Source organism: Paramormyrops kingsleyae, chromosome 25 (assembly GCF_048594095.1).
Source record: "Paramormyrops kingsleyae isolate MSU_618 chromosome 25, PKINGS_0.4, whole genome shotgun sequence".
NCBI classification, from domain to species: domain Eukaryota; kingdom Metazoa; phylum Chordata; class Actinopteri; order Osteoglossiformes; family Mormyridae; genus Paramormyrops; species Paramormyrops kingsleyae.
Genome location: NC_132821.1, coordinates 26731503 through 26743173, shown reverse-complemented (window position 1 = coordinate 26743173; position 11671 = coordinate 26731503). Strand labels below are relative to the sequence as shown.

At 42.1% G+C, this 11671-nt stretch overlaps 1 protein-coding gene across 1 annotated transcript; it reads right to left on the bottom strand.

The window, feature by feature from the left end:
• Positions 1-409: 409 nt before the first annotated feature.
• On the bottom strand, positions 410-11142 carry mettl14 (methyltransferase 14, N6-adenosine-methyltransferase non-catalytic subunit). The gene is made up of 11 exons (XM_023799518.2): positions 10982-11142; positions 10505-10593; positions 10029-10116; positions 9846-9923; positions 8435-8522; positions 8161-8251; positions 7763-7904; positions 5663-5755; positions 3489-3605; positions 2651-2861; positions 410-1306 (listed from the first exon to the last, which is right to left on the bottom strand). The coding sequence occupies exons 1-11, from the start codon at positions 11045-11047 to the stop codon at positions 1002-1004; spliced, it is 1368 nt and encodes a 455-aa protein (XP_023655286.1). The 5' UTR covers positions 11048-11142; the 3' UTR covers positions 410-1001.
• Positions 11143-11671: the final 529 nt, after the last annotated feature.

The window sequence follows — 11671 nt, the reverse complement described above, 5'->3', positions numbered from 1 at the left end:
TGTTTTGAGTGGCACTGTTGTCTGAATGACAGCCTGAGGATAATGGTATTTTATGATGACAGGTGTGCTTAGGGCTATGCAGAAAATATTTAGATCTGCAAATCTGTGTGTATCAGGTGATGCTGTCTAAGGTTACCATTTAGGGAACTGAAGAAAAGGTTTGGGGAAGCTGGGTTCAAAGTATTGGCTTTTGTTTGGAGATTGGACAAAAAAACAAAAAAAACAAAAGGAAAATAAATAAATTTGGCTGAGAAGTATTCTACTTTGACATTAAAGATACAAATACTCTGGCCTACTGAGAAACAAACATTAAACATTTAACTGAAATCCTAATCATTCAAATCTACACATAATTAGGGAGCAAAATAGAGAGAAAAAATAAAGCAGAAATAGATAGGAGTACTGGATGAAAAGTTCAGCCGTTTATTAAGTCAACTTCTCACATTTCTTATGATTCAGAGGCTTCGTACAAAGGCCCGCGAACGTGACAAAAATAAAAGCAATTCATACTTAAGTATAAAACATATTTAAAAACAATCAGTCCATTTCCAGGATGATGGAAATATCTGAACAAATTCGCAGGCCATCCAGTGGCTTCATGTTTCAGCGTTCAGGCACACAGGTGGCACTCGAGCCGCCAACGGTAATCTCCGGCATCTCACACCTGACCCGGCAGTGCGCGGTAACCTTAATACGCCTCGGCACTCACTTTCATTAAAGTCTTCATTGAACGTAACGATAACATCATGTGATTCTGCGGGCAGAAGACAGCTGCTAGGCTGGATAGTGGCCCGATCGGTAAACGATTCGCCTCTTCAAAAGGCGAGTAATGTTATTTTCTATTCAAACAATGACAGTAATCAAAGTGAGTGCGGGCAAGAACAGATGAACCACAGATCCGGAGCCCCAGCACTGCCAGCCTCTGTTCTGGGCTCTGAAACAATCCCAGAATCAAGGGCTGTTGATAGGGGTCCTATCTTGCCACAGGCCGCATGCCCGATCTAGCGTGGGGGAAATCCCCTGTGGGGTCCACCACGGCCTCGGAATCCCCCGCGGTCGCCACGGAAATTCGGACGGTTGCGCTCGCGGCCCCGGTCCCCGCGGCCCGCCGAAGGCCCTCCCCTGCCGCCTCTCGGGGCTCCGCCACCCCGATCTGACTTAGACTTGGGGGGAGGCGACTTGGGGCGGAGCCTCTCGATCTCCTCTGTGCAGCCCGACAGGTGGGAGTTGGGCGTGTTGAAATTGGCCGCGTACGCCTCCGCGTTGAAGTTGCTGTTGGTCAGCGTCGGGCCCACTGTCAGCCAGCCTGAAAAACGACACGAAGATCTCTCTGCCATCATTATCGTCAACGTCGGAGTTCCCCCAAACCTCGGAAACACTTAGTGCACTATAAAGCACCCTTTAGTGGACTATAAAGCACACTTCATGCTCGGGAAGGAACGTAAACACCAGGAGCTCCCAACCTTTTCATGATTGCAAAGAGATTTGCTACTCTTACGAAAAACTCACAGACCGGTAGAGCAGGGGGGGGGTCTACCAGCAGTATCACTTGGGAACACTTACTCTACACGTGAACGCATCTTATTGCCATTGCTTTAACGGGATGGTATGCAGGATGTCTGCATTGATTTTTACAACAACGTCATAAAGACCAGTTGCTGGGCTATTAGTAGCCACAGCTGTGTTACATTAGAGCAAATGTATGTAACAAACCCCACCCTAATCAAGATGGGCTTAGAGCAAGACCTTAAAGAACATAAAGATGACTTTAGCAATAGAAGGAATGTCTTATATGTAATAATTAGGCAAGCAAATTATGATAAGGGAGTTTAACCATATCCATTTTGACAGAAAATGACTCAGTGGGTCGTGACGCGGTGCCTATAATCAGAAGGTTGCTGGTTCAAAGCCCAGGGTCAACGGAGTGATTTCAACGTCGGGACCCTGAGGAAGGCCCTTAGCCCCCAAGTGCTCCAGGGAGACTGTAACCCCGCCTTCTCAGTTGTACGCTTTGGACAAAAGCGTCTGCTCTATAAATTAAACGAAAATGCTTTACAGATGTTACTATTCTCATTAACTCATGCTAACCCTTAGCTTAAAAGCTGAAAACGAATGTTACACATTTCGCTATTTAGCTTATCGGACACTTTCAAATGTATCAACATTTCTATTGCTTAAATAAACATTCCTTTGTACGTAGCTTTTGAGATCATTAAAAGAAGAAGAAGAAAAAAAAACTCAGGGTAGGGTAAAGACAAGGACAGAAACCGATTATTCATAAGCGGAAAAAGACTGCAGTGGGAAGAGGGAAGCATTTATGTCTGTTTAAATTACGTCTCAATACAATCGAGAGCCCTGCCTGTCCTGCAGATGTTGCCGTTGCGCGTCTGGAATAATGAGGCAGGACACAATGAAAAAGGTCCTTGGAGGACAGAGCCCCCAGAGGTTGCTCAGCACGCGGTTCAGAAATTCACCGTAATTAAGTAGGGAAACGCAGACAGAATGTTTGAGCGATGGTGTCCAAGACAACGTACTAAGCTGGTGTCTGATGCGTTTCCCCAGAAAGCGCTGACCTAGAGCGAGCTCGTGGGACACGGGGGGGGGGGCACTCGGCCGGGAGGCAAAGGCGCCAGGACCCATTTGGGCTCACCTGGCCGAATCGTGCTGTCCCTTCCGAACAGGTGAAGCCGCCTCCGTCCAAGGCAGAAGTGCTCGATGATGTGGAAGATCTCCACCGGCTTCTCGATGTTGCCGATCTCGGGCTCGTCGGTTATGATCAGGTCGATGTCCACGTTGGCGTGGATGAAGTCGCCGTCCGTGCTCCTCCGCACGGTGCCCTTGATTCCCATTAGGCAATGCTCCTGGGTTGGTGAGGTAGAGAAAGGTTAAGTGGGCATCTAGATTACCATTAGGTAAATATCAGAAACATCGACCATCTGCTTTCTACGTCTATGGCTATTCGGAAAAGTTAATAAAGCGAAAGTAATTGTTTTTACCCACAAAGTAACACACACCCCTTCCCCGACTGAGCCAAGCTCTGCACGTCGATGCATCTCTCTTAAGGATATTATGTCGCCTTTTAAATGTACAAAACCCCGAGAAACGCTCTCGGCTCAATACTTAGTAAAACGCACAATAGATGCATTTTCGTCTCGCCCTTTTCCCCTAGAAAGAAATTAGTTAGGTAATTTGAGTCCAATCAATAGCGATGCGGCCGCACAAAAGGGGAAGCCAGTGAATGGCTATTCAGGCCCGTCGCATCGCTCAGGCTCCCAGCGCAGGACAAACACTTCCAAGACACCCCCTCTCATTTGCATATCAATGACCATGCAGTTGGGGTAGGGGGCAGTCAGGGAAGGGGGGGGGGCGGCAATGCATACTGTGTTTCCACAAAAGGGAGGAGGGGCAGGCAGAAATGATTATGAATTAATCAGGCCTTTCAATGGGATAAAACAGACCGCCAGCGCTGATCTGCTTCCTGAACCTACCTTTGTTCTTTGGAAGACGGCTTTGGGGTCCAGAGTTTTCGTCTTCCCCGGGTTATTCTTGTTGGTCTTGATCCAGCAAATGTCTTCACATCTGCGGAAGCCCCATTTTCGCAGGCACTGGTGAAAGGGGGGTGGGGGGGGGGAGGACTTCCAGATTCATACGAAGGCTTTACACTCGTAACAAGGTTCAAGAATTTTATTTATTGCATACATGAACGCAGCGGTATGAAACGGCAGAGAATTGAAACCAGCGCTACTCCAGACTGCGCTATAAGGCAGAGGGGTAAAAGAATAAAAACAAGCTAACAAAATAAGTGCCAAGAAGTAGAGACATATAAAAAGAAAAAAAGTTATAAGAAATGCATTCAGAACATATTAGCAGGCAGACAATGGATTTAATAATGAGTGTATTTACCAGCTACAAGGACATAAGATATAAAAAAACTCCCCGTACTAAACATGAATAGACAACACGGCAGCGTTGCCTACTCTGGCGGTCCGTCATCCAGAACAGCGCCTGTCTCCCCTCTTCAGTGCACGGCGCTAGTACTGCTGTGGAATTCCATCAAGACTTCGCACGGCGTAAGACCACCTTTTTGTTTAGTGATAATTTGAACTACTCCCATAATTACATAGTGACAACAAAAGAAAACAATTGTTGTAATGGAATCGAAGTGTTTTAGAAACTATAAAGGTTACTTCATTAAATTAAATTTTAAAAAACTATGCGTCGATTAAAAATATTGATGTCGACGCACTTTTGGCGTCGATGTCATCGACTATGTTGACTAAATCGCAGCTGCCCAAAAACTGAACATCCTATAAAGCCAGCCAATTCAAAAAGGGGCAAAATTTACACTTTATCCAGCCCTATTACTTATAAATCTGATAATCACATGGTCACACCATGTGTGGGCTTTAGAAAGTCCCTCCCCTGATAAATCTGAAACTGCCAACACTGTAGTTTGATACACGGTTAATTCAGAATATGACGGACGTTTCCGCAATATTACTGCTCTGGAAAAATGGTTTGCAGTTGGACAAACTCTGAGCTCTAGTGTTGCAGTCATTGAGCTCCAGAGTTATAAGGGGGAGGGAAAAAAAAAAAAAACTGACAAACCTCGATCTCAGTCCAAGCTGTTATGTGGGCGCTCCCAAAAATGACAAAGACAGCTGTGGTTTCATTTATAGAAATAAAAAACCAAGCTGGGCTTAGCGTTGCGATGGTAGCATGGTGTCAGACACGAGGACCCCTCCAGAGCCGTCTAAGCTAATGCCAGATAATGATGTAATTATTAAAAACATTCCAAGCAAGCCCTGTCTGAGACTAGTTAAGGGGTGAATCACAGAGAAAGGTTTCTCCAGTTAGACATTTTCATTAAACACATACCAAAGGACCTTCAAAGCTTAAGATTCCCAAAGGACCTTCAGAAAAAAATTAACCGATGCTACAGTAGGCCTGAAACTATTCCAGTATTCCAATATTCAATTTTTCAACTCGAATTTGATTTTAAAATATTATTACTTTCTGGAGAGTAATGTGTTTCGCTCGGTAGGTTACTACGCCGCGCCTGTAATCGGAGGGTCACGAATTGCAGGGTTGGCAGAGTGATTTCACAGCTGGGTCCTTAAGTACTACCCTTAACTTGCTTTCTCATTAAAGTACGTTACTCTGGATAACAGCATTTACTAAACACATATACTGCAATATAAAGTTAATAATAAACTAGCCAAGGTAAGTGAGCCCATAGAATTCTCTGCCACGGTGGGATACTTCCGTTTCAACTTCCCCTTCACACGTCATGCTGTTGCATGATGGTAGTTTATTTTCTGCGTATTTCACAACGCACACAACCTCTGACTGTTTTGCCTGTCGACAGCAATCCCTCCCTCTGACAACTTTAGTCTCTCGTATTAAATCAGCGTGCCACCAACTGTTGCTATTTCCACTGTACGTTAAGAACACAAGCTTAAAATGGAAAGGTTCTGCACCACACCCTTATGTGCAAGTGTCCAAGTAACCATTAGAGATATCTGGAACGTGTGTTCTTTTCAAACATCTTCATTCTGAGGTTTATTGAATATTTGTGCAGCACTGTATCACAGACTTCGTGAACAGCATAACCCAGAAATTAAAACTGCCGCAGAGACCCCAACTTCGGATCTTTACTCACCATCCTTCCGAGGTCCAGACCTTCACCAGACCCGCACCAAAGAAAGACAAAGGACCTCAAGGCAGATATCTCCTCAATTTCCAGTTTCATTATCTGTCAAGACACAAGAAAGTGTCACTCTCACAAGGGAAACAGCATTCCTTTGGTAAAAACTCAAAAAACACAGGCCAGGACTCCAGACTAACTTTTTCCACCACAGCCCTGGTGCTCCTTCCCAAAAATTGTAGGCGCACCACTTAAATCAACATGCAACGCATCACATTCATATTTTCTCCATCTTAATTGCATGACTGATAAATGCTTTGTTAATAAACATACGACTTACAGAAATTACAATGTGATGTTTTATTTTAAAAGTCACAGAGTGAAGTCGTGCTCTTTTTAATTTTTATTATTAATTAATTTGTTTTTTTAAACAAACACTATAGATCATCTCATTATCACCAAAGGACCAAACAAGAGCAGTTTTGGACCAGATAGATGACATCATGCACAGAATCATCCCCAACACACATTGTTAAGATGACAACTGCCTCGTGTTAGCACTCTACTCTACTCTACTCACTCACACTCACTCTCTCTCTCACTCACACTCTTTCACACACACACACACACACACACACACACACACACACACACACACACACACAGAGGATTGGGTACTGTTGAGATTTTATCGATTCCAAATCTGATTCCGATTCTGTGCATCGAATTCGGTTCCTATTTATTGCATTTATTTTTTTTAAAGCGTCTTCCTAAAACTAAATTAATGAATCAATGGCCAAATTAATATATATACACTTTTCCTGTGCAGCCTGCTAAAAAAAAATGCATGGTACCCACTTAAACCATGGCTATTGCGTATTTGGCTGATATATTTGTATACAAAGACTGGCCTTTGAGTTAATCAGCAGGCAATTTCCAAACTAACAACTGGTTCGTGGTCTTAGTAACACAGTACTTTCGAATAAAAGATGGTGACTTGGGACATATATATCCAAAATATTAATAGTAACAGTATCTAATTTTTGATACCATCCAGACATTACATTGAGGTGTACGATATTTTAACTCTATTTTAAAAAGCACTGCTATTTCTGTATCTTGAAATACAGTTTTGCTAAAAGGAAATGTTGCAGTATGCTTTAGTGCCATTTTACCTCCCAAGACTAAATAGTAGTTCTACTAATAAATGTGTTTTCAGTTCGTGCACGTGAAAATAATTTCAAGTACAAATGTGTAAGTGAAGCTGTCGTGCATTAACCCTTACATGGTTGATTAAAAGTGCATGTGTAGGAATCAACAAGTGGAACCATAATTCAAATGTCTGAAATTGCTGGTTCTTAAAAATGTAGAATTGTTTCTAATTTGAAACCGGTTCTCAGTACCAAACCCCTCAAACCAATTCTTGCTCCCTCCTGGTGTTTCACGTAATAAACGATGATGGCAGGAGACCAACCGACAGACAGACATACAGATCAACTCACATTGGCGTGCCTCATTATAAATTTGTCTCCAAAAAGGTTGTGAAAGTCTGGGACCCCCCCCCCCCCCCAGCTAAATAAATATCGACCTGTGGCAGACCACTGCTACTAGCCGACACCCACAAATAGGGCTCAGCCAAATCTAATGGCCGCAGGCCGAAGATCAACTAAACCAGTAGTACAGGCCAACTTTTAAGAATGACTCTCTTGTTAACCCTTTAAACCCTATAATTCAAAACAGGTCGCCTGGACATATTTGGTTGTTTTAGCTGTAAAAGTGTCATAAAACCTGCTGTGAGTATGTGCCTTTGTCCCATTCTTTCACCTAAAATGTCCGATAAAATCACTATTCTGCAGAGCTCCGTCTCACTCACTCACTACCAACCAACATTCAGATTCCCGGGGCTGCAGTGAAGCCGTGCGGTGGACTACCGTAATGACAGTAATATCACTAAAAGCGCCGCTTCTCTGCTTTCAGAAACCGTTGGATTTTTTTCTATTGCGCAAACGGTTCAAGAGTTATGGCAATTCAACAATGACATTGAAAAAACCTGTCGGAGGCGACAGCTACGGTTTGAAAGGGTTAATTCATTGGAAAAAAAAGTCCACTACTCACATCATCCCAGGTCCAGAACTTCTCGTTGGCAATGATTCCCGACTCTCGGTAGTACTCCTCCAGGGGCGGCTCAAGCAGGATCACATCAAACTTACACTTCAGTTCTCGCAAGTCAAAATGTTCTAAATCTGCTTGTAGATACCTGAAACACATATAACACAATATCACCTGGGGTGATTTCCACACTGCTAGCACTAGCAGAAATTTATGTAAGATCAATATGATTTAATTTTAAATTAAAAAATAATCACTATAGTTTAATTAAAACAGAGAGAGAGTAATGATTCCTAAGTGGTAGCTTTTGTTTACATTGAAAACGCAAAGAAAGGCTCAACCTTCTTAGGTGTTATGAAGGTGTAATTAGGAGGCCTGTGAGCACTAAATGATTTCTGGCTTACATGGGTGGAGTATTTGTAGTGGAAATCAGTTCGTCTTTCAGTCTTATCAACTCTCTGAGTTTCGGATATTCTTCAAAGCGATCAGCAAGACCTACAGGAGGAAGAAAAGATTAAGAAAATTGCATTGGTTGTTACAACAAACTCTACACAAGCTCTCCTCTTGCTGAATAAACATATAGAATAAATACATAGAATGCATCCATGCATATAAACAAGTAGAAACAGCATTTTTCTAGAAAGAAACTGGGTCAGACAAAGCTAGCATTTCACATACCGACATCTCGTATGAAGTTCTGTGGCCTGTGACCAGTATCCACAAAATGCTGACAGTAATCATTGTGTGGATTCAAGCTTTGGGTTCCCTGGAACAAAGATTTGCACAGCATTAGTGTCGTTGTAGCATGACTGATGAGGCGTCGAGTCGAGCCATGTTTATTTAAAAAGCACTTTTAAACAACAGGAGTTGAACCCAAAGTGCCGTACAGACGATGTACCATTAAAAACAACACAGAATGACAAAACAGTGTAACAAGAGGAACTTAAAACAACTGAATGAACAAAAACAATAAGACTTAAAATCAGTGACAATTGGTAAACAAACAACTCTCAAACTGAATTAGAAGCTAAGGAATAAATGTGTGTTTTTAGATGAGATTTGAAAACAGGCAGTGAAGGTGCCATTCTAACATTTCGGAGTAAGCCATTCCAGGAGAACATTTTAAAAAGGATTTGAGAAAGCACTTCTTTACACAGCGTGTAGTTAGAGTATGGATTATTCTTGCTGTTAGTGTAGTGCAAGCTAAAACCCTGGGTTCCTTTAAATCAGAGCAAGATAAGATTTTAACAACTCTCAGCTATTAGTTAAGTTCTCCCCAAACGAGCTTGATGGGCCGAATGGCCTCCTCTCATTTGTAAATTTCTTATGTTCTTATTACACAGTTTAGGGCCTAAACTTTCTGGCAGTCAACAAAAACAGATCAGCAGACCTGGAGGGGTATTTCACGAAGCAGGATTCCTTGCTTAGCCAGATAACTTGTTGGATTTAAGGTCTTCGTCCAGTTAAATGTACCTCAGACTACCTTAAATCCAACAAGTTATCTGGCTAATCGAGAATTCTTGCTTCGTGAAATACCCCTCTGAGAGACGTAGCTGGGGCGTAAGGAGTACTCAGGTCAGTAAGGTAGGTAGGAGCAAGTCTTCTTATAGCTATAAAGGTAAACAGGAGTACCTTGTAATCTATCCTAAACTGTAAATGAAGCCATGGGAGGGATGCGAGTACTGGGGTGATGTGGTCACGCTTCTCAGTGCCTGAAAAGACCCATTCACCATGGGAGGGATGTGAGTACTGACGTGATGTGGTCATACTTCTCAGTGCCTGAAAAGACCCATTCCCCATAGGAGGGATGTGAGTACTGACATGATGTGGTCATGCTTCTCAGTGCCTGAAAAGACCCATTCACCATGGGAGGGATGTGAGTACTGACGTGATGTGGTCATACTTCTCAGTGCCTGAAAAGACCCATTCCCCATAGGAGGGATGTGAGTACTGACATGATGTGGTCATGCTTCTCAGTGCCTGAAAAGACCCATTCACCATGGGAGGGATGTGAGTAATGGCGTGATGTGGTCACACTTCTCAGTGCCTGAAAACACCCATTCGCCATGTCTGAGCCATGCAAACTCACCTTAAGGAACGTACTGGAATCTTTGTAAACTTCTTCATATGGCGCACTCTCATCCGTCTGCTGCTGTTCCACTTCATCCTGTTAAATAAATAAATAATGAATCAATGATTGTGCATAATTCAACATTTCCAACTATTTTAATGTACAGTCTTGGGGGGGGGGGAAGCATCCTGACAGCTATACCTTCTGTTCCTCTAAGTCTTCCTCTGTGTCCTCTCCTTCTGCTTGACATTTTCGCTTGCCACTCACAGCTGATGCATCAAATGAAGCCCTTGGATGGAACGATTCATTTTTACAGGTTAGTTGATTAGTAGTTGATTGTGCATTTACAGTTCCTTTTGAGGAAAACGGATTATTATAAGAACATATAACTGAATAATACGAGGGGTTTTGCTGTACCGTCCTGTGAAACTTCCTGCCACAGCAAAGTGAAAAACGTCACCGTGGGACCAACTTTAACTCCACGAAAACTAAGCCTCAAGCCTGTCTTCGGAAATTCAGGCGTAGTATTATAATTAATGATTAATAGGGAATAGACATAAATGTGATGCAATTACGAAGAACAGATAATACATGCAAAGGATGCAAAATGTCACCGTTCACCCTCTACCCGAACAATAGCTGTAAGACTATATAAAAATAATAATATAAACACAAACCTGCAGGTCTCCCTGGTTTCCTCGATCTCTTTTTGTTCATCTTTGCTATTAAGTACAGCGCCGATACTGTCCGGATTCTCAGCTCCCAACTGCCGAGAACAAGAAACCCCGTGATTATACCTTCACACATGTGTTTTAAAGGATAAATAATGTCGGTTAATCCAGCGCGAGTTCTCAAAACAATTAAACATACCCATCTCCATGCTGCAAAACATTAAATTCTCTCGCCGGCTACAAACATAGCATGCACGTTTAGCTAGCTGTACAGGCAGTAACACAAACGCACACGTTCCCACGGGATAATTTAAGGCTGTGTACTCACTACAAGTGAACAGTATGAGTAATGGGAGCTGCGTTTACTGTTTCGCTGGCAGTAGTGACTAAACGTGCTAATGCTACTGACATCTAACCCAGAGAGCTCACACATACTGAATAATACAATTCATAAAATTCAATACGCACGTTTCAGTGCATTACCTGCTGTGCTAGAAGTTGCCGTCTCAATTTCTGCCTCTCTCTAATCTCCAGAAGACGGCTATTCATTTTAATTAAAGATAAATTGGGACTATGTGTATTTTTGTTCCCTCTTTTTTTCTTGTAAAACACATATGGCGCCCGAGAATAGCGTCACTTCCGGTTACTCGACGCTGTTTATGGAAACTATTAATCGGCGAATTGATGAGATAGTTAAATAAAACTATATAATAATAATAATAATAATAATAACAATAACAATTATTATTATTATCATTGTTATATGTTCCCCCAGTTTTTATATATTTAACACCGTATTGCAAAAGTAACTCCATGATTACAGAAATAAATCAATATTACCGCTATTCTGTGGTGCTGTCCGTAATATCGTCCAATTTCGGTAGTATTTCTTTTTGCAACCAACATAACGTTAACAGAAGCACGGATTGATAATCTTCTCTTTTAAACCACGGGACGTTTATTATCATTTACTATGGTGGGTGAGCTGCGCTATATATACTCACCGAAAAATTATATAGCCTATTTAATCAAATAGTAAATGACACTTATTTACCATTTTAATTTTAATTTAAATAATTTTGTTTGCTGTTAAATCTGGTTCGACATCGATCCACATTGCAACGCGGATACTATAGATTTCATTAGAACCGAAATTCCAATTATAAAGCGTTG